This window comes from Amia ocellicauda, chromosome 4, assembly GCF_036373705.1.
Source record: "Amia ocellicauda isolate fAmiCal2 chromosome 4, fAmiCal2.hap1, whole genome shotgun sequence".
Lineage (NCBI taxonomy): Eukaryota > Metazoa > Chordata > Actinopteri > Amiiformes > Amiidae > Amia > Amia ocellicauda.
In genome coordinates this window covers 14,707,686-14,732,577 of record NC_089853.1, presented here as the reverse complement: position 1 = coordinate 14,732,577, position 24,892 = coordinate 14,707,686, and the positions used below count along the sequence as shown (strand labels likewise).

Here is a 24,892-nt window from a genome sequence, read left to right as displayed (position 1 = left end):
GAATTTCAGTAGAGTTCAATATAGGTCAACTGTCTTGTGAAAGTTGTGCATCAACAAAAGCTGTTCTTTGTTATTGAATGTAATTCAAGTGAAGGTTGGTAGTTGGTTTTATGGTGATGATAAATGCATAAATACATAACTCACTTTCTTAGAGGATTTTTTTTTTTACCCTTAGTAAGTTTTCAACCTTTTCAACTTTAGGCACTACACAGGAGTAATATTTATTTTGTCATATAATACTTACAGAAAGATGACTTGTAAAGTTTTTTTTTTGTTTTTTTTTTTTCTTCCAGTATAATGAACCTCAGTGCAGGTTAAATAGATGTTAACTAGTAAACAAAAACAGGGTGTTTTATCTGTTTTCAGAGAAGATCGGCAATAATGAGTGTAACCACACATAAAGCCTATGTTCTATGGAAGATTATATATTTCTTAATTAGTTAAGAAACTTCACCCAAAAGGTCCAGTTTCAGAAACTACTGTTTTATGCTTACCTATTAAATTACCTGAAAAAAATATTGAAATTCAGTCTCCTATAGGCAAAATAATGTGTGAGATGCCATGTATAAATTCCAGTGTGATGAGATTGTTTGCTTTGCTTCTTACTTTTCTTTTGAGTTAAATGCACTTTGTCAGATGTCAATATGCTGAGTCAGACTCTTTGTTTTTGATCAGGGAGAAATAATTTTCAATACTTGGCTGACAGGTCTTCCCATACCCATTCAGCATGGTATTTGAGTTCATTGTTTAGCTTTACTTAAGTTTTAATTTGCCTTATGGCATTTTACATTTCAAACAATCATGAAGTAGTGTGTAAGCACAGGAAGCTGCGACACTAAAAGAAAAATAAATTTAAGAAAAGTAAGCTAAAAATCAGATATTAATATGTTTTACAATACCATAAATATAAATTGTGCATTTTGTTTATTTCAAAGGACCCTCTCCAACACCGTAATATCGATAGCTGCCTTGAGTGAGTGAAAGCATGATTCAAAACTGTGTTCCTCCATCTAGGATGTCCTTACAGAAACAAGTGATTGTCGACATTGTAGTCCAGATGCAAAAACGTTCTGTTGGTGCTGTGTAAGATCTAGAAAAATCTACTATAAATTGCTTCATTTTAGCTGTGGTAGTTTGTGCTGTGCTATTAATAATTGAAACCTACCACATGCAAATGAAAATTGATTCTTTATATGAGTTTTGGATTAAAGCTGAAAATGTATTTCCCAATTTAAAATGAAAGACTAAACAATGGGACAGATTTCACAAAATTTTTCTTCATATGGGCAAGTATTCACACATCAATCCATGAAAGAGAACAGGGTTTACCAATGATGCCTACATTCAAATGGAAACTAATGCACTCAATGTGGTATATGTACTTTGAAAGGCCAGTCTTAGGGCAATATACCACACACACACCTATCTTTGTTGTGCAGTTGCACAAGAACAATCTAAAAAAACTATGTTCTAAAAGAAAGTGTTAATAAAGACACCTGCAAAATACTGATTTTAAACATATTTAACAACATCTTTGCAAGAAGCATTGCATGAGCTTTGCAATATTTTAAGAAATCAATAGCAGTAGCTACTATACTTTGCTCAGTTACCGCCCTTGGTCCTTATATGTGTCTGGTTATAAAGCTCTATATATTTTGATTTACATGCATGTATGTATTGTACAACTGAATTATTTACTGCATTGATTTCCTAATTTCAGTATTTTTCATCTCTTACAAAATAATAAATCATAAACTCTTCTGTTGATTAATTAAATGCATATTCCTGGTTAACATTTTAATGAATTAACACATTGTAATACTATTGAATAAAACAGATGCGTGATTCGATGTGTACATTGCTCTTTGCAGGTGATTGCACATAATTAGTAGTAATAAAATTGTGAATTGATAATAATAAGACTATGGGATGATTGTTCATGATTGCTCAGTAAGTGGCTTTAAGAGGAATTCATATCTACTGGAGGACTGAAATACAGGTTACAAAGCTAAGTCACAAAAACCCAATGAGGAAATCATATATTTTTATCTGATGTTTCTTTTTAAAACTTGTATTATTATAGTCAAACCTGTTAATTAAAATTAAAATATAAATATAACGAATCCAAATGGCAAACCTATTTATTTTTAGAAACCATTTTCTGTTTATAAGTCATGCTGGCTCAGCACTACCTCTGGGAGGTTTTTAAAATCTGAAAAACAGAAGGCTGTATTTACCCCTGGCTTATAGTATCCTTGGAGATAATTCGGAGGATCCCCAGGAAAGTGTTACTTTTTGGTGACTACTTTCCTATCAAACTGTTACTCTGCACTCTTTATTTAAAATAATGAAGTACCTTGCTCTTTCTGCAGATGGAGGAGGGCAGTCAAGGTGTGCGTTTGGGTGCTCTCATTGCCCTCATGGTTGAGGAGGGAGAGGACTGGAAGCAAGTGAAGATCCCAGCAGCAGAGGGCCCACCAGTAGCCCCTGGGCCCATCCCAACACCAGCGCCATCATCACCTGCTGGCACAGTGCTGCCGAACTTGCACAGACTGGACACCCCTGTATCTAGTGATCCGTGAGTCTTGACTGGTTATTTTCACAGTCCACAACAACAACAACAACAAAAACTCATACAGTATAGTTTGCTGCACTTCATGAACAGTGAGATGCACTCTTGGGGAAATACTAATCTCATCAAATACTGTCTGTTAATAGATGTATGCCATGCATACATTTAGCAGTTGTTAATATATTTTTAGCAACTTTGGTACATGAAAAGCTTTGCTTTGCTCTTTATTGATTTTATTTCATTTTTTCTCAGAAAAAAATTACTTCAATAATATTTCATTTTTGAAGTTTTGTAATTGTATTAAAACTAATAAATGCCTGTATTCAAATAATGTATGAAGTATAGATTCAGATCTGAAGATTTTACAACATTTTTGGTGTGAACTCGAAAGTGGTAAGGGTTAAAGTTTTTATTTTTTTAAATAAGCTACAATTATTTAAGGTTTTCAATTTATTTAGAAACCATTTTAAAAGTTGTATGTTGAGATTAATGAATCAGTAATTAGCTGAGTTCCTTTAAGAAATCCCTAGACCATAGGCAGCAGAAAGCAAATGTGTGATTTAAGAACTGAAGCCCATTCAATTGCTATGTTTTTATATCTGTTTATAAAAATGTCCCAAGAATGGAATTTAAATGTATTGAATAAACTTCATAGTCTAGATAAAGTAAATCATGTTTAGAACAAAATTCTTAACACTTTCATTTTACAGATCAGTTTTACAGTTCAATTATTATTTTGATTAATACATTTATTTTTAGACACTCTTATCCAGCGTGACTTCATTACAAGTACAATCATTACAATCTATCACATTATTTTTGTACATACAATTACCCATTTATACAGCTTGGTTTTTACTCCAGCAACCTAGATAACGTACCTTGCTCAGGGGTACAGCAGTGGCGTCCCCTACCTGGGATTGAACCTATGACCCTCCACTCTGGACACTGCTGATTGTTATTTCTTGGGGTGGCAGAGGGTGGCATGGGGGCGATAGGGGGTGACAATAATTATCCATGAGAAGGACATGATTCACTGTCTGAAGTTTCCTCTTTACCGATTTAGCCGGAGTGTAATTTGGAATTTTTTTTAAATTACCCTTATAGTGACAATGAACTATTTTAAACAACTTACATGTGTTTCTAATACTAATAGTAAAATGAAGACGAATGAGACTGGAGAAAGCAATAATAATTTATTTCAGGAAGATCTTGACAAATAAATGGCACTAATCCATTAGCACTGTGTTCTGTAATAACAGGTTAAAGAACATTGGTAGTACATTAATAACATAAAGATTACAATTTTGGAGTGGATTTGACATAAATAAAGGCAGGATTTTGACTCTAAATGTTTAAAGATCACAATGTACAGTGATTTTATATTTGTTGTCTATCAGTGTTGCCCTTTACACACATCTTAGTGCATTCAAAACAATATCAGTGGCATTTATTTTTAGACGAGCTACTGTAGCTCAGATTGCTGAAAAAGTGAATGCTGGTTCTGATAGAAAGGTGTCAGAACACACAGTGCATCGCAGTTTGTTGCGTATGGGGCTGCGTAGTCGCAGACCAGTCAGGGTGCTCATGCTGACCCCTATCCTCTGCCGAAAGCACCTACACCTACACGTGAGCATCAGAACTGGACCACGGAGCAATGGAAGAAGGTGTCCTGGTCTGATGAATCACGAGTTCAAGGTGTTGACTTGGCCTCCAAATTCCCTAGATCTCAATCCAATCAAGCATCTGTGGGATGTGCTGGACAAACAAGTCCAATCCATGGAGGCCCCACCTCGCAATTTACAGGACTTAATGGATCTGCTGCTAACGTCTTGGTGCCAGATACCACAGCACACCTTCAGAGGTCTAGTGGAGTCCATGCCTTGACGGGTCAGGACTGTTTTGGTGGCAAAAGGGGGACCTACACAATATTTGGCAGGTGCTCATAATGTTATGGCTGATGTATTGTGTATTGTAACAAGTGTAAGTCACCCTGGATAAGGGTGTCTGCTAAGAAATCGAGTAATAATAATGGTATCTTGCCTGCCTGGTGCTCAGGTTGCAGATCTCTCTGAAATAGTAGACGGGCTACTGGAGATGTTCTACTAAGGAAAGGGAAACTCCTAGTAGGAAAGTCCTGAAATGTTTGTACCTCAATGCCAGGAGTATAAGGAACAAGATGTTAGACCTAGATGCCACAGTGCTGGTGTGTGGCTATGATGTTGTACGGGGGGGTAGCATTATATGTCAAAAATGACATTGAGGCAGAAGAACTCAAATTAGATCCTAGTAACAAAACAGAATCTTTGTTGGTTAAACTTTTGAATAAAAGATCTGGAGGATTAATGGTAGGAGTGTGCTACAGACCACCCAATTCAGATATACAGCAAGATGTTGCATTGTACAGTGTAATCAGGACTGCATGTAGCAAGGATGTGGCTGTTATAATGGGGGATTTCAATTTCCCAAACATAGACTGGGAAAGCCCAGTTGGGAATACACAAGCAGAAATAGAAATGGTTGAGATGGTAAATGACTGATTTCTAACTCAATTTGTCAAGGAACCAACCAGAAAGAGCACATGCATTGACTTGATATTTTCAAATGACCAAGATAGAGTCAGAGGGACACTAGTTAGAGACCCAATGGCAAACTGTGTTCCAAAAAACAAGGACCAAGTCTAAAACAATGGTCTACAATTTTAGAAAAGCAAACCTTGAAAGTATGAGGTGGCACTTAGCAAATTGAGGACCAAAAAACATTGGCCAAAATGGTTTAATAGAAGTTTGCAAAAAGATATCAAGAGAGAGAAAATGTTGTATAGCGCATACAAAAGGGATAGAGATGAAACAAAATACAAAGAATATGTTGAATTGCAAAGAGACCTTAAGAAAGGGAATGCGAAATAGAAAGAAAAATAGCTATTAGAGCTAAAACTAATGCATAGAGTTGTTTTTCAATACTACAACAGCAAGAGGTCAGTAAAAGAGGAAGTGAAACAGATCTTGGAAAACGTACAAGATATGGCAAATGTTCTAAATGAGTATTTCACAGAGGTTTTTAAAAAAGAAAAAATGGATAACATGTCACAGGTCAGACAATCAGTCCAGTCAAACCCTAAGAGAGATCAGGATAATTGAGGAGGAGGCACTGAAGGTACTAGCAGAATTAAAAACAAACAAATCACCTGGGCCAGATGGTATATTTCCAACAGTACATAAAGAAATGAGGGAAATTATTTATAGGCCGCTAACTCAAATATTCCAAATGACACTTAGAACAGGGAATGTGCCAACTGACTGGAAGACGGCAAAAGTCAAACCAATTCACAAGAAAGGTATCAAAACTGAGCCAGAAAATTACAGTCTGACCTGCATTACTTAATTTTTTTGGGAAAAATGATAGGACAGAGAATTGAGGAGTATCTTAATGAAAACCATATTCTTGGAGATAGTCAACATGGGTTTAGACGAGGCAGATCATGTCTTACTAATTTATTAGAATTTTTTGAACATGCAACTGCAGCTGTAGATCATGTGAAAGCATATGATATGATATACTTAGATTTTCAGAAAGTTTTTGATAAGGTTCCACACCAAAGGCTGATCCTCAAATTGGAAGCTGTAGGTATTCAGGGTAATGTAAGTAGATGGATTGTGAACTGGTTGATGTATAGGAAACCGAGGGTGTCGATAAGACGAGTTGCTTCTAACTTGATTTGAGGTTATTAGTGTAGTTCCACAGGGATCAGTATTAGGGGCTTTATTTTTTCTAATCTGTATTAATAATTATTATTATTATTTTTATTTCTTGACAGACGCCCTTATCCAGGGCGACTTACAACATAAGTGTAAAACAAAGTGCAAAAATACTGTTAAGTAAAAGGCATCAATCATTACAAATTCAATTAAACTAAAACATAGCAATTCAACATAATACATTTTACAAATTCCAATTTACAATTTAAACAGGCAAGTACAGTAAGTGAGGTCCTACATCCTGGACAGTGAAAGCTAAGTGCTGTCAGGATGTAGGGTCGCAGTCAAGGGCTACAGAAAAGGGAGCAAGGAGGAAAACAAATTGAAAACACAAGAAGCATAATAAATCTGTGAAGTGCTATCTAGCGAGGATAAACGATAAAGGATATAATAATCTGGACTCTGGGATAGTTAGCATACTTGTGACATTTGCAGATCATACGCAGCATATAGAATCTCGGCAGCACAGGTTATTCAAAGGGGGTTACATAATATTCAGTTATGAGCCAACACCTGGCAGATGAAATTCAAATATAGTTCTGGGCTCCACACTTCAAGAAAGATATCAAGGGAATGTCCTACTCGGAGAGACTTGATTCAAGTCTTCAAAATCATGAAAGGCATTGACCACATCAAACCACAGGAGCTTTTCCAGATCAGCAGGGACACACGGACCCGGGGACACAAATGGAAATTGGGCTTCAAGGCATTCAAGACAGAAAACAGGAGACACTTCATCACACAGAGAGTTGTCACAATCTGGAACAAACTCCTCAGCAATGTGGTAGAAGCTGACAATTTGGGAACATTTAAAAATAGACTGGATAGGATCCGTGGATCACTTGGTTATTAATGGACACCAAATGAGCACGATGAGTCGAATGGCCTCCTCTTGTTTGTAATCTTCCCTATGAACTCTTCAGAGTCACAGTGCCATAGAAAATTGGCAGTCAAGGCCAATGTGGAGTGCTCTTCCCCAACTGACAGTATTGAAAAAGAGAAAATGGCAAGCATTTGACAGAACTTGGAATAGAATCAGTTTCAGGGAATACTTTTTAATATAACATGCAAAGTATGATTCAACTCGATATTTTCCATTCATGGTGTGCTGTTAATACTTTTTTACGCCGCAACACAGTAAACACTGGGAGTTAAGTGGCACTGGTGCTGTTTGTGTCACATCATGGCTGTGCAGTTTGAGTGTTGGGGAAATCCTCTGTAAAGACTTTTTCATAGATTTCACTTCATTCTGTTTTGCCTATTTCACATATCAATGATGGAATCTGACTAGTAAAATTACCTAGGTACTTGGCTGGGGGTGGGTGGGGGGTGACGCAGAAAACAAGCCAGGATTAATTGTTGAGTAAAGAACGTGAATTGTTAGTAGGTGATATAAACAACCTGAACCACATGTGCTACACAGATAAGTACATACATACACAAGCTAGCACTCAACATATCTTGTATTGAGGGAATGATAGCATGTCATGTTAGCGGGCCTGCACCAGAAGGGGAACTCTCAAATCGGTACGTTACTTGCGACAAATCATTTATTTACATTATCTTTGCTGCACATTTATTGACACTGAACAAAACGCTTAGAATTAAACAGGAGTTTGCCATTTTATTACTGTATTATGAAAGCTGCTTGTCCATGTCTGGGACAAATATTTAAAATATAGGTCTATATACTCTTAACATGTTAAACATAATTGTTTCCTTCAGAGTACACATAAGTAACTTCTTTTCAGAGGAATGTTGCTGAGATGGAGAATAAATCCATTTGCAAAGCAAATGTTTGACCTCAAATAGATATAAATCTAATAAATCACAAAAAGACAAACACTCGGAGGAATAAAATAAATACCCCTTTGCTTGAAAAGCATAGTTTGATTGATGATGTGGATACAAAAGCCATTGATGCATTTGAGAACAAATGCAAGCCAAGTGGTGTTTGATTCAGTTACTTACAATCATATATAGAAAATGAACATGTGATTCTGCTGTTGTCAGGGTGTAAATATGAAAATATATTTACTATCTTTGCAGCTGGAGGTGATTAAGGCTTCAATGGGCAGTTATATCTAAAGTAAACTTCAGTAAATAGTCTTTATGGATGTATCTTTCATGTGATACAACTTCAGGTTTAACATTTTCTGTAACCTCTTACTAATTAAGAACATTCAGTTAATTAATATTAGTAATATTAGAATGTCTTCATTCTTATTTGACTTGTTGACACTGATAACCATTATATCTGTCTTCCAGGCCCAGACTCAGCCCTGCTGCCCGACACATTCTGAGCACACATGGGCTTGATCCAAGGCAGGCCACAGCTTCAGGACCTCGAAGTATCATCACCAAAGAGTGAGTTGTGGTACAACTATCAGTAGGGAGGAGCACAAATTTGTGAAGCATCTGAGAAAAAACGCATTGTATTTGGTTTATGAGGAGTTTGAGTCAAGCCTCCTCATTCTTTTTGTACTTGGTACTATATTCTTGGACTTGCATTTAGATACCTTTTTAGAGGGCCTGGCCTTTATCTATGCTCCTTCAGGGACAGGATGTCATATACAGTGAACACTGGCAGTAGGGTTTTCTTTTCTTCAAGGGTGGTAGCACTTTCAGAGAAGGTCCTCTGATCCTTCAGTGTTGTTGTCAGTGTCATCTACAATAGTCTCACATGAAAGACAGCTGTTATACCAAGTACATCACCTCTAATAGTTGCCCATTGTCACATTGTTGCACTTGCAGCAGGCTGGGGAAGACTAATGTCTCACTTGTGTCTGTTAGAGCTAGTGTCAGCAACCCACTGGGACTCATGTGCTATCTCATTAGGAGTCCCTGTTTCTATGACAACTGAAACTCCAGCTCTGCCTCAGTAACATTGACTGTTGGTGTGTATTTCCCAAGTGTTAAGGGGGGAGGGGTTACATTAAAGTGGCATAATTAAATAGCTGCTAACATTTGAGAATCCATACTCCTCCTGTTCTCTATATGGTGGCAATAAGGCATAGTGATACTACATGGTATTGTTGCATTTCTAATATATATAATGTTACACACTGTTTATTTTCCAAGTTATTACATATATGCATATGCATTGGAAAATACATACAATAATATTTATAATATGAAAGCATTTTTTTCTACTGTGGCACAGTTTACAATTCATATTTATTATTCATAATGTTTGATACTATGCTGCAAATGTTTTACTTAGATGTCTGAGCAGTGTCACAAGGCTGTGTGTGTTTCAAAAGCGTCACCAAGTGTCTGCCATACACTAGTCTTTTAAAATAAATGTATTTAATTTATCATAAAGATGTTCTCAATGTGATTACTGCAGTTTTGCAGTTCATAGTTTGAACAAATATTTTCCATTGGAGTATTATGCCTTAACTGGAAATGAGAAAAGGTTTACTTCATCTTTTATTTTCTGCAGCACAGCACTGTTGAAGTATGTTTGTCACACTAGGAAGTACGACTTTCTATAAAGTCTCCAAAATGGTACATGACATAATTACATTGTGGAAAGCAAAATGCAGAAGTCATGACAAGTAGCAGTGTGCCAATATGCAAATGTTTTAGAGCCTACCAAATATTTTCTGAACTTCAACTTGGGATCATTTAATCTTTTGGGTTTTATTTAGTGTAATTTAACCCTTTAATATGAAATAAACCTGTAGTGCTCAAGAACTCTGGTCTATAAAAAGCTGGCTGGCCACATATCATTTTGTGAAGGTTTTGCATATTTGACTTGCAATTAGACATTTTTCTGTGTTCTATTGTTTTTTTTATTATTTATTATTATTTTCAAATGCTTTACTCAGATTTTTTTTTTTTTACTTACAAATATTTCCCAACATAAAACCAATGTCACCATACAATAATTTATTTTGAGTTTCAGTGTTTTAAAATAAAATATCAAACAGAACGGAATTACAATGTACCATTTGGTCAGGGGCCTGGATACTTTTGTAACGCTATGCGTGTATGCGTGTGTGTATGTGTGTGTGTGTGTGTATGTATATATGTGTATATATATATATATCCTCCAAAACATTTATGAAAGGCAGTCTAGTCTCTGTTTATATCCATGGATCTAACTTTTCAAAATTCATTGTGCATATAACAGGCAAAGAGCCTGGCTAGACCTGTGCATCTCAATGCATTTTGGGGACTCAGATCCCCCTTTTATTTTCACCAACCAACATGTTCTAGTACTAGTTAATAAACTGATACAATTACTGTTATACAGGGACATTTTATTATTTATTTATTTATTGGTGGATTATCCAAGGGCATCCTAGAGTTTTCACATAGAACATTTTCAAAGCATTACAAAGGCAGTTAAATACAATTGGTACAAAATACAACAAGTACACATCTTAGTATACATGCTAACATAAGTTTACAAACGAGAGGCGGCCATTCGACCCATCATGCTCGTTTGGTGTCCATTAATAACTGAGTGATCCAAGGATCCTATCCAGTCTATTTTCAAATGTTCCCAAATTTTCAGCTTCTACCACATTGCTGGGTAGTTTGTTCCAAATTGTGACAACTCTGTGTGAAGAAGTGTCCACTGTTTTCTGTTTTGAATGCCTTGAAGCCCAATTTCCATTTGTGTCCCTGGGTGCTTGTATCCCTGCTGATTTGGAAAAGCTCCTCTGGTTTGATGTGGTCAATGCCTTTCATGATTTTGAAGACTTGAATCAAGTCCCCACATAGTCTCCTCTGTTCCAGGGTGAAAAGGTTCAGTTCCCTCAATCTCTCCGAGTAGGACATTCCCTTCAGACCTGGAATAAGTCTGGTTGCTCTCCTCTGAACTGGCTCTAGAGCAGCGATATCTTTCTTGAAGTGTGGAGCCCAGAACTGTACACAGTATCCAGATGAGGTCTAACTAGTGCATTGTACAGTCTTAACATTACTTCCCTTGTTTTAAATTCTACACTTTTGACAATATACCCTAACATTCTGTTTGCCTTTTTTATTGCTTCCCCACATTGTTTGAATGGAGAAAGTGAGGAGTCCACATAGACTCCTAGATCTTTCTCATGCGTTACTTCATCTAGTTCTGTTCCACCCATAGTGTAATTATAGTGGACAATTTTGTTACCTGCATGTAGCACTTTTCCACATTGAATTTCAACTGCCAGGCGTCGGCCCACAACTGAATATTATCTAAGTCCCTTTGAATGAAACACTCACATTCATAAACTGGACCCATCCACTTTCAAACATTGTGTATCTATATATTCCTTGTCACATATATGCACCATGTCAAAAACAAATTTCTAAAATGTAGTGTAGTACTCACTCATTTGATTTGCATTCTACATGCCTTTCATTCAGTGAAGTAATCCATGATGTGCCCCAATCCACAACCTTTCTGTCCATACAGTTTCTCAAATTTAGAGTTTTCATTACATTACATTATTTGTCATTTAGCAGATGCTCTTATCCAGGGCGACTTACATTTGTACCCATTTATACAGCTGGGCATTTTACTGGAGCAATCTAAGTGAAGTACCTTACCCAAGGGTACAACAGCACTGCCCCACCAGAGTCCAGAGCCCTAACCCCTGTGCTGCCTTTCAGTTAATAGTGTCATGGGTATGGTTTAAAAAAACAGAAACAAAAAAATGCATTTGTATGTTTTTTTGAGGAACTTTGGCAACATCTAAGAGCATTCAAGAGTCTTCAAACCTGAGTTTGTAAAGCACATCATTATTTAAATTAAATGTATAAAAATATTCTGATGACTAAAACTGCTTTTCTGTTGTCTGTATTCCTGTAATGCTCTCCTATTTAGTTAGCTCGCCAGTAGTACGTGATTTTCAAAGCCACACCTAAGTCTTTAAGCTAATGTGCTTTCAATCTATAGTAACCATTTTGTGGACACTATAAAGCTATAATTAAGATGCAGTAAGCCAACAAAGGTAACTTTTTGCTTAGGGAAGCTTACTGTGGACAAGAAGCTAAATGAGTTAAAGCTTGTGAAAGGGATACATGACTTTTCACTAAAGTATTGTGAGACCAACGTAACATAAGTTAAACTTCTTGTAATAATGTGGTATATGTTTGAGTTCTGCAGGAGGCTGTCATTTTAGAGAATGCAGCTGAAATGTATATAGTGTACTGTATGCACCAAAGTTGGTCCATTTTCCATTCCATTGGTCAATTTCTAGGCTTCTATCTCCACTGAAGTGGGGTGGCCTATAGAATATATTTCTCCATGTGTGTAAATATGTTTTTCTTTAAGATCTTATATGTGAATTTCTAAATAATACCAGTGACTGGACAAGGCAATTTAATGCATAGTGAACATTCATGACATTTTATTAGCATGAAACCTAATTCCTCAAATATCTTGTCAAGCAGTGAAGAGACTACTTAAAGGATCCTTAATTACATTTAAGAATGCTAGTGTCAGCTAGGGGCTTCCCACACTTGCTTAATTATAGGTAACAAATGTGGAAGACATTTTTGTTAAACCCAGAATCTAGAATCTTAAAAAAATGAAATAGCTGAAATATGTCTGCAGATAAATTATAACCATGTGATGTTATCGTGTGTTATCTTGAATGATTTATATAATGTTTGGATATTAACGTCAACATAACATTTGTGTTCCTAGTAGGGGTGTAGTGTATACTGATTAATAATATCCTATATGACGTAAAGACCAGTGATTAATATTAAAAAAAATATGGCACTTACAACCCTGTGTGTTACTACAAGTGAAGTTATATTCATATTGTCAAGAGAGATTTTTTTTTAATTTTTTGGTACTGAAAATAATAGTTGAATGAAGCAGATAGATGCCATCCTTCAGGAATTTGTTTCCTTAGTGAGGCAAATGTAGGCCAATATAAACTAATTTACCTACTACTACTTACATCTATTGGGGTTGTCCGATCTCTTAAATTGTGTTTTTATTCAAAATCCCTATAGGACGCAATATTTGTGTGCCACCCTGTACAGTTATAGTTGAACCTTTTCACGTAATTATTTGAAACAATATTATACTGTGATTTAATAGATTGATTGAACTGTTTTTGCATGTGTAAACTTTTGATTGCCACTCCATTAATAAGAAAACACTGATAAACAGTACAGACCTGATGTTCGCGAGTAGCTCCCCACTGGGGAGAAAAAGAAGATCAGTGTTGGGGAAGCTACTTAAAAAAATTAGCTAGTTAAAACTACAAGCTACACCTGGAAAAGCTAGCTAACTACACTATAAGTTTCTTTGGGGGAAAAAAACAGTAGTTGGCTAAATATACCTTTTGAAAAGTAGCTTGCTTCAGCTACTTTTAATGTTTAAATATATACATCTGCATTAAAAAGAAAAAAAAAGGAAAACAATAGCAGGTACTGAACAATGTTTTCATTACAGGCAATTGAATGCTTCACCCATACATTTGCTGGGACTCTGACTGACTGGAATGTTCCTTCCCCCTGAACACATTGCATGACAAAATCCACAACTTCTCATGTCATGAGTTGTCAAAGAAACTTAAAATACAACCATATAGTTCATTTTCTCACAGCTTCAACTACACAGAGATAAGAAATCAACACCCATAAGCTCTTGTTGACACTACACAACATTAACATATTGCAAAGTGGAAATCTGACGAGCAATTTAGTTTTGTATGGAAAATGTCCTTGCCAACACTGAAGAGACATTCACAGGCTGCACTGGCAAATCTGGTTTGAGCTTGATGACCACCTTCTTTGTTGTTGGCAAGGGCTTGTACGCTTTTACAGTTGATTTCACGTGGATTTGAAAAACTTGTTGACTTAATAACTCTGATCATAAATAGGTTACCAAACCTTTGCAGTGAACCCTGAAAACCTTTAATTGTCTCACTGGCAGAGTCAATCATCTGCATAACTGGTGAGCTGAAATCTAATTTAGGATGGTATACACAATTGTTATTTGCTATTGATATAAAAGGAAATTCAATCTTACATATTCCTGAATGAATGCGCCAATATGAACCGTAGCAGTTCCAGACCATTGCATACAGAGTGGATGCTTTAGCTGCACTGTCTTTAGAAACACTGTAAACACACTTAGGAGTCATGATAACTATATTTAACTTCATGATTAAAGCAATATAGATTGATCAAATTATGTCCTGGAGATGCTTCTGGGAGATACCGTTTGACAAAGGCCAAAACGAAGTTAAGGAAGATGGCAGTTTTGGAGTTGTATCAATCCGTGCTACTGGCAGTCATGAACCACATTATCATGAAATTGCTACCTGGTTGAAATCGCATTGCTTGAAACTGCATTAGTCAATGGCTACCTGTACTGTGCTAAATTTCATCCCCACTGTACTCCTTTTCAGTTTTGTTTTTCCTGCCCTGTCATTGGATAACCCCTTCTCTCTTTCTCTTTTGTTTTAATTTGGTTGTCTTCAGTCTCATGTTTGATAAAGTTACAGCACAATCCAAAAATTGGGGCATTTTTATTTTTCTGTTGACTGAAACCAAAATCCAAATAGGCATCTCCATATTTTCTATTTTTGGCATTTTTATCTGTGTATTATTTGACATTTTACCATTGTCCTTTCATTTCGGAGCACTATTTTTTCACAATAACAGATCGCTTGTTACTGTGTATTACACTTCAGTAGAAAAATCTTGAACTCAACAGCAACTACTAAACGCTTCCTTTGGTGCATTTATATTTAAATTTTAGTATCTCCCACATGAATTATGCATTTCCCAAATTGATGGCTATGTTTCTTTGAGAACCAGGGTTGCATTACAAACTAATGTTCATCTAGCTTTCCAGGTACTTCAGGTAGCAAGCATTCCATATTCCATTATTTAAAATGTACTGAAATACATATTGCTTCAAAGGTGTGGGATTATTTTACTGGTTATCAAACTGGAGATTAAGTAAATCATATCCCATTTGTTAGTGTCACACAGATAATATGAAAACAATGAGTTGAATATTAATTTTGAGATATACTGACTGTTTACTGGGTATTTACTTGAACAACAAAGGTATCTAAAGACGCTTTTTCACAGAACAGTTTATATATTTCCATGCCGCAGTGGAACAATGTTGAAAGTCACAAAGATAAATATGCAGTGGTGGTTTATTTTTATTTAAAGGATTAAACTGTTTTTCAAATGACGGGAAAGGTTTTAAGTTGTGTTTAAACTTGAACAGAAATGTAATCGTCTAACAACAGAAGAGTTGTTTGACAATTAAAGACCAAGGTGTGCAATATCTTTATATTTTAAAATAAGTTTTTATACAAATAAATTACAGTTTAAAGTGTTCAACAAAACAAAAAACACGATAGTCATTCAGCCTGCATTGTAAGTGGGTGGTCTAATGGGATTTCCACTTCAAATGAAGGATTGGAAAAAATGTATGGCATATTACTTTTGCTCACTTTTTGGAATTTAGCTCAACACCAATGCAGAATGGGACATGTGCTGTATTTGCCATATTTTTAAATAGATTTTGACACCATTGTATTTAACAGTTACCAGCTGCATATGATGTGTTTGTTTATTTATTCATTCTGTTAATGCCTTTTACCATTGTCATTCACATTCAAAGACACACGTACAGTATGAAAAAACTGGGAAAATCAAACCATGTAGAAAGGTTGCATGAGATGCCCAGTGTTACAATCTAAAATGAAATATTTATTAACCAGGGTCAAAATTAATGGTCAGACCATAATAACATTTAAAATGTAACGTTATTATACTTAGGGCTAGACCAAAACAAAACACTTACAGCTCCCGTGAATGCGAAAGGCAGCACATTTATTGCTGTTTTCTAATTAAAAACTTTCAATTTGTGCTTCCAAAACTAAACCTCTTATCCCAGCGAAAGGCTGAAGAAACTACTCGCTTAAAGTGGGCAGAACAGTGGGAGGGTTGAAAGAAACACCTGTAGACTAATACAAAGCTTATATTTGGAATAATTTAGAGCAGGCGGAAACCAGCAAAAAATAACAAGCAAGGTGATACTTTAAGTGTTGCTTTCTCTGTATTACACTTCTGTTTAATATTCCAAATCCCATATGGTGTATTTTGTTAGTAATAAGAATTAATGCTCTCATAGAAATCAGTGATATGCACAAAATAATATCAAAACATTCTTTCAAGTTTTGATTTTGTTACCTACACACACACACATTCATAAAAGCCCACATAATCAGTCTATTTAGCATAACATTTGTGAAAATAATTGAATCCTGGAGATTACTGCTAAAAATCAGTTAATAAATAGAAATAATTGGAGGAGCAATCACAATTTTACACATTTGCTATATTAAGTAAGATCATTCAACTTGAATCATTACAGTTTACTGAATCAGTGTTCAACAACCTAGAGCAAAATAGAGCATGGAATCAAAATCAATTATAGGACAACTTAACTAGCTTTCCCTTGCCCTCCACAGAGATGCCCTGAATTTACTGAAGCAGATGGAAGCTAAAGGGTTGACAGCTCCCAGAGCAGCCCAAACATCTCCTGCATCTCCACAGCCCCCTCCTGCAGCTCCACAGCCCCCTCCTGCAACACCTGCTTCGGTTCGGCCTGCTCAACCGCCAGTCTCCATTCCTGGAAAGCCAGGTGCCCTGGTCAGTGTCATCTGTAACTTATTGATATTGAAAATCAGTTCAAGTGGCCAGTAATTGATGCAAGATTAAATCACTTCACATATTTATTTAAATGTATCTTTCCATTATAGGTTAAGATCTGTATTCGTCAGTAATTAATTACTGCACCAGGGGGACTAATTATGAATTACAGGTACCAGACAGTTCTGACCTTAACATCTATGTATACCCAGACGTGTGAACCTTTCTACCTTGTGTAGTTCAACCTATTCTTGAAAAGCATAGTAGATAGCAGGCAACACTATGAAAAAGTTTTGAAATCCAAATATGTACCTACAGTACATATCTATCTATCTAGATAGATAATTAAATGAGCGGTAGGTTTGAAGTCATGTAAACAGTAATTTTTGATGAACAAACAAAAAAATAAAGACTACAAATAGAAAATTTCTGTTGACAATGTAGATCAACGTGACACTTATAATCTCATAAATTTAACATTTAGACCTCACAACACAAATAATTTTCTAATTTTGGGGATCATTTAAAAAAGTTAGAACATAAGAAAGTTTACAAACGAGAGGAGGCCATTCGAAATTTTCAGCTTCAACCACATCACTGGGGAGTTTGTTCCAGAGTGTAACAACTCTGTGTGAAGAAGTGTCTCCTGTTTTCCATCTTGAATGCTTTGAAGCCCAATTTCCATTTGTGTCCCCGGGTGCGTGTGTCCCTGCTGATCTGGAAAAGCTCCTCTGGTTTGATGTGGTCGGTGCCTTTCATGATTTTGAAGACTTGAAACAAGTCCCCACGTAGTCTCCTCTGTTCCAGGGTGAAAAGGTTCAGTTCCTCAGTCTCTCAGTAGGACATTCCCTTCAGACCTGGAATAAGTCTGGTTGCTCTCCTCTGAACTGCCTCTAGAGCAACGATATCTTTCTTGAAGTGTGGTGCCCAGAACTGTACACAGTATCCAGATGAGGTCTAACTAGCGCATTGTACAGTCTGAACATTACTGCCCTTGTTTTAAATTCTACACTTTTGACAACATACCCTAATAGTTTGTGAATGAGGAGTCCACATAGACTCGTATGTCTTTATCATGCTTTACTTCATCTAGTTCTATTCCTCCCATAGTGTAATTATAGTGGACATTTTTGTTACCTGCGTGTAATACCTTGAACTTGTCCACATTGAATCTGCCAGGTGTCAGCCCACAACCTGCTTCCAAGCTTCCAAATCTTCCTGAAACAGAGGGTGTCGATTAGAGGAGTCACTTCTAACTGGAGTGAGGTTGTTAGTGGAGTTCCACAGGGATCAGTATTAGGGCCTTTGCTTTTTCTAATCTATATTAATGATCTGGACTCTGGGATAGTTAGCAAACTTGTCAAATTTGCAGATGATATTAAAATAGGTGTCTCAGCAGATACAATCTTGGCAGCACAGGCAATTCACAGGGACTTAGATAATATTAAGTTGTGGGCTGACACCTGGCAAATGAAATTCAATGTGGACAAGTGCAAGGTATTACATGCAGGTAACAAAAATGTCCACTATAATTATACTATTATACTAACACATGAGAAAGACCTAGGAGTCTATGTGGACTCCTCACTTTCTCCATCCAAGCAATGTGGGGAAGCAATAAAAAAGGCAAACAGAATGCTAGGGTATATTGTCAAAAGTGTAGAATTTAAAACAAGGGAAGTAATGTTAAGTCTGTACAATGCGCTAGTTAGACCTCATCTGGAATACTGTGTACAGTTCTGGGCTCCACACTTCAAGAAAGATATCGCTGCTTTAGAGGCAGTTCAGAGGAGAGCAACCAGACTTATTCCAGGTCTGAAGGGAAAGTCCTACTCGGAGAGACTGAGGGAACTGAACCTTTTCACCCTGGAACAGAGGTGACTACGTGGGGACTTGATCCAAGTCTTCAAAATCATGAAAGGCATCGACCACATCAAACCACAGGAGCTTTTCCAGATCAGCAGGGACACACGGACCCGGGGACACAAATGGAAATTGGGCTTCAAGGCATTCAAAACGGAAAACAGGAGACACTTCTTCACACAGAGAGTAGTCACAATCTGGAATAAACTACCCAGCGATGTGGTTGAAGCTGAAAGTTTGGGAACATTTAAAAATAGTCTGGATAGGATCCTTGGATCACTTAGATATTAATGAACACCAAACGAGCATGATGGGTCGAATGGCCCCCTCTCGTTTGTAAACTTTCTTATGTTCTTATGTTCTAATATGAATCATATTAATTATATTTGTATAAAACACATAAGTACTCGCATTATAACTTAAATAAAGATTTATTTATTTTTTTATAAATTTGTGGTGTGGACCAGATTGTGCTTGTGGTTATTGTGTAAGTGAGAGAACATATAGTTCAAAATGCTGATCTGAGGTGAAGCCTTGGTCTTGTTATGGTGCAGCATGGCTGCTCCTTTAAACATTTGATGAGTACTGCACTCTTAACTGTGTTTCCTCAACCCTAGACAAGAATGCACTGGAACAATGCATTACAAAAATAGTTTTCCCAAAAGATTAGATAAATACTGGTATTGAACAGGGGTGGAATTTCACTGCTTTACAGGCACTCTTCTTGAATTGCGTATGTAGTGGTAACCCAACCCACAGTACAGAGCTTCTGCTTTGACCCAAAAACCAAATAGGGAGAAAGTCAGAGTAAGGGTAAGAGTGAAGGGCTTTGCTTGTTGAAACATGCTGAGCCTCTGAGAGGTTGTCTTTTCCCATGTGAAATGCTTAATCGGGAATAAAAATATCTCTAGGTTGTCACAGTAGCTAAAATAGCAGATAGTCAAAGATGTGGGTTAGTGATCTGCCCCTGAAATAAAGGAGAATGTAGGTATAGGTAAACATGTAAAGTGATATGTATTTAATGAATGTGGAATCAGTTTACTATTTTTTTCAAAGGATTAGTACAGCTTTTATAGTCAGCCTATAATGATACACTTTCAAAGCCGACTGTGTCGTAAGATTTGTTATATATATATATATATATATATATATATATATATATATATATATATATATATATTTACACCCTTTTTTTAATATGAGAGCTCTTCCATTCTCTCATTCATATACATTCATACTAGACATTATATTTAAAAGTTAATGGCTTTCTGATATTTTCAGACCTTTAGCCTATGTTGTCTCTTAAACCCTATTCACATTGAAACAATTGCCAGCAATTTGGTGGCATTTTGATGTATGTGTGAATGGTTTATTGCCGGCAAACTGTTTTCCAGCAGGGGTCCTAGTGTAATTGCTGGCAATTTTCCGTGAATGGAGCAGGAAAGTGATTGCCGCGTCACATCCTTGCATTGTCGACCCAGTGTGTCAGCTAACTGCAACGCATTTTTTTCTCATTTATTTTAGTTGATTTAACTTTGCTGCAGTGTGTCAAGACCCCACACTATGGCTCTAGTCACACGACCATGAACCGAGAGCCGAGTCTCATACGGGGTTCACTGGTTCAAATGATCTGTGACCGCTGGGTCCGGTGACCACACCGCAAAAACACACAACCATCCAACCTGATGAACTGGGCATAGCGTGACAACGCACCTAGATTAACGTGTCATTTGCCTTTCCATCCTGAATTGTTTTTGGTAGCGAGACCCAATAGCCCAGTAAACACAATGGAAGTAAACTGGCAAAACGGGGAAATTATCGAACTTGTACAAACATGTCCAGGATATCGGTCCGTGTCTCCACTCCTGAATCCACATGCTTCTGTAGCGTCTCGTTCCCTTGCCTAGAGCACTCTTGCCGGCAATCTCTGTTTTCTGTGTGAATGAACATAAGAAAGTTCACAAACGAGAGGAGACCATTCTACCCATTGTGCTTGTTTGTTATCCATTAATAAATAAGTGATCCAAGGATCCTATTCAGTCTGTTTTTAAATGAATGGATCCTTGCCGGCAGTTTTCCATCATTCAAAGCCAGTGTGAATGGGGTGCAACAGGAAAGAAGCAGGCAAACGTTGCCTGCAATTTTCCGCCATTTCAGTGTGAATGGGGCTTCAGTCTCATCGTTACATGAAGGCAACTCAGTCTCTGTGGGAGTGTTCTTCAGGTTGTTTTTTTTGTTTGTTTTTTTCCCCACTTATAACCAGTATTGATGGTTCACTTTTTTTTTTTATTTACTGTAATTTAATTATGGCCTTAAGAGTGTTTATATTGGGACCCTTACCTATAAATTCAAAATCGTGGCAAGAAATTACAATTTGTTTTTGACTTTACAATTATTGTTTAACAATAACCTAAGAACTACTTCCTCACGTAATGAATGTTTTACATGGCATATTTAGTATTCCTGAATTGTTGAATCTTTATACCACATAGGGATAGCATGATAAATTCACATGGCTTGCACTTTCAGCGAGACCTAACTGTACTAGTATGTATCAACGTAGGCCGCTGCTTATTGCTTTTGTGCAATTAGCTATAGTCACACCCTTTTGTTTGTTTTACTTGAACTGCCTTGTGAGGAACTGCCTTTAATTTAAGTACACAGCCCATGCTCTAGGCAACAGTTAGGTGAACATCTTACTAGCTGGGTCCTATTAAATAAAAAAAAGTTTACGATGGGAACTGCTTGCAGAGGTATTAGAGCATTACTGCAAATGTGATCTTGCACTGCTAAACTTGGTATCAATTTTAAAAGATAGGCTATGTGGTCCAAAACAAGCTTCTAGACTAAGTTATGTCGCAATTTTGTTTTCATTTCTTCTACTATGATTTGTTCATTTTGCTACTTTTTTCTGAAAAGTCTGAATTACAGGAAAAAGAACTACAAGAGATTCAGTTGCTTTCAGAAGACCCTTGAGAGTGAAATTAATGTTAATGCATTTATTCAATTCAGGTTACTTACCCAGAATGAATCAAACATGTAAAAATGTCCTATTTACTCACCGTTTGAAATAGTATACATTTGTCCCAAAACCTTCTAACAACTATAGCTGAACTTTATAGTGGAAAAAAATATTTGTTTACAAACAGATTATGAAGGCTCATTTTTAAATGCATGTATAGTAATAATTCCTACAGTTTCCCCAATATTATTCTCAACAAATTTTAGAATTGTAGTGCTGTCTTGTCCATTGTTATTCATTAGGCAGCTAAATGTAATAAGTTAGTATTAATCATTGCATCTGTACTTTTGACTGAACAATTGCCAGTCTGCAGCCAGTTTAAAATAGTCTTGTATGTATTGTTTTCCACAGGGTACTTTTACTGAAATCCCTGCCTCAAATATGCGCCGTGTGATTGCCAAACGACTGACAGAATCGAAGAGCACCATCCCTCATGCCTATGCCACCATAGACTGTGATCTGGGAGCAGTGCTACAGCTGCGTAAAGAAATGGCAAAAGGTAAGGCCTGCTGCTGCTTTATGCTGGAGTAGATGGTCCTCAGGCTTAACCCATTTCAAATGGGAGAACACAATCTGTGAACCTCTGCCTAACTTCATGATCAAACTATATAGAGAAGTTTTCCACTTGTTATACAAATAGTAAAATTTCCATGAACTTGCCTTTACATTCCAGTTTTGCTGATGGCTGTGTTTATAGATTGGGTTTTTCTAAATTGAATAGCAAGAACGTCTCTCTTGCTTTTCTGGAAACAACAATAAGGGTTCCATTCTCTCCTCCTTTATTTGCTCCCATTGTAAATATGGACATACTGACAGACGTATGTAAGTAGTTATGCAAACATTGTTTTTACATCAAAATCAGATCAGGAATACAAGTTTAATAAACATTCTTGAAAAACCATAAAAATGCATCAGTTCGTAAGTTTAGTCTTGAACTACCATTTTTCAAAGTTATGGATTTCAGAATAACAAATGAATAAATAAATAAGATGAATTTTTAAGCCACACATTGATACCATATTTTTTGCAACACTTTACATAATTTTTTGGGAAGCTGGTAAGAAGTACACTAAAATGTGAAATACTCACATATTGCATCTAATTTAATTTTAGTTTATATAACAAATATGGAGACATGCAGCTGCACGCAGGGTACTGTTGAGTGGATTAAGAGGAAAGGGATTCTTCAAATGGAATTTCCCCCTCTTTGATTGTTATGTATAACTCTTCAAATAGGCAACTGACATTTGATAGTTATAATTTTAATGATTTCCTTTAATTGCATATTGCCTAATTATTCTTTATTGTTGATTGTATTTGTGATACATTTATAAATGAGTGATTTTACACCACTGTGATGTGTAAATAAAAATACTAACCAAAGGCTGTCTTTACCAACACTTCCTGAACAGCAATCTCCTCTTTTAATGCTCAGGAAATGTGTTAAAAAGTTGCACTGCCACCATATCCTGTTGGTGGGGAGTATCAATATCTAATACAGTTATTGTGTCAGTTCACACAATATATACAGTTGTATACATTAGACAGTTGAATAGAGAATCAATAATTATTTCTAATAAACTGAAAGACTTGCATTTTCTTTCATCCAAAATGTGGCTTTAAAATATTTTAATTAGGTAAACCATTCTAGTACATCAGAAATTAAGCTATGTAATCATTATCCTTTCTGCATTGAATGAAAAATTGCAGAATCTAATTCTATTAATGATTACAACATGACTGAAGCATTTTGAAATACCTGTTTTAAAAGCCTTTCTGTGGCTTATGAGTTCTCTCCCCCTGAATTTAGGAGCTGTACATCTCCGCAATCACAAAAATCAGGCTAGAGAATGACTATCATTGAAGTGAGAAATTTATTATTATTATTATAATATATTTTTTAATGATTTATATTTGCAAGGCCCTGGAGCTCTCAACATCCCATGCCAAGATCTGTAGATTCATCATCATAAAGATTTTTGAATAGACCAAAAACCCAGATTGCAACATAATGTGAAGAAATGTTATAAGACGTGCGTAATTGCTGATTATTGCTTGATTTTAAGTGTTTCCTTCTTCAAATCAAAATATCAACACCCCTATGTGTACCCCTCAGCACCTGAGTCACCATGCATCTGAGCATCACCTCCCCCTCCCTGACCTCGTCTATTTGTCACTTTTGCTGAGTAGAGGTATATTCACAGGATGAGGGAGAGGTTCCCAGCAAATTGTGTCACTCTGACTGTTTCTCATTTCACTCTCATTACTCACAAGTAGGTATTTTTATTCCATACAAGTTGTCCACCCCCAACCTAAGGCCTGGAGAGGAATCCCCAACTAGCGGGAAGACCAAAGCTAGCAGCAACACTTCTGTCTATCATAAAATTATACTGCCTGGAGGGGAGCAAACCATAGGCCTGGGCCTTAAGCTGTGGATCCCTAGAGATTTATTCTCACCTATAATAATTTGCCTTCCAATAGGAGTTTGTTTTTCACTCCTCCATGCCTAATTGTTTATTATTTTATTCTGTAAAGTGCTCTGTCACCACTCTGCGAAGGGCACTATACTAAATATACTATACTACACAAACTGATTGATGACCTGTTAATAAAGTTTAATGTTTTTTTATCGTTTTGATTACAACTAAAACAAATGTGTTAAATATACATTGACGTACACATTGTCAAAAAAATTGAAATTGTACTAAATCAAAAAATGTAGTGTACTCTTCTGATACACAGGTGAACTTGGAGGATTATGACAAACTATTGTAACTCAAAGTTGATGTTAATAAAATTCTAAGTAATAATAACTAAGATTCATGTTACAGATCTAGGACTTCAAGAGCTGAAGACATAATTGTCTTTTTGTCTTTAATGCTTCACTCTCACCGAACATGCTGTAACACTGCACGGCTCCAGATGGATTTGGCTTTGATACTTTTATTTTAATCCCTTGGTTCAACAACATCAGCAATTGGCACCATTCTTTTTTAAAGGTGTATTTTTAGATGTTATTCAGGTTATAAAGTAAATACCTGC

At 36.3% G+C, this 24,892-nt stretch overlaps 1 protein-coding gene across 1 annotated transcript in view; it reads left to right on the top strand.

Moving 5' to 3' along the window:
* The window catches only part of pdhx (pyruvate dehydrogenase complex component X), a 76,949-nt gene that overhangs the window by 34,475 nt on the left and 17,582 nt on the right, over nt 1-24,892 (top strand). The window contains exons 4-7 of the mRNA XM_066701055.1: nt 2,373-2,578; nt 8,599-8,697; nt 16,785-16,965; nt 22,202-22,349. Coding sequence (XP_066557152.1) covers nt 2,373-2,578; nt 8,599-8,697; nt 16,785-16,965; nt 22,202-22,349 — 634 coding nt within the window. The remainder of the gene's footprint in view (nt 1-2,372; nt 2,579-8,598; nt 8,698-16,784; nt 16,966-22,201; nt 22,350-24,892) is intronic.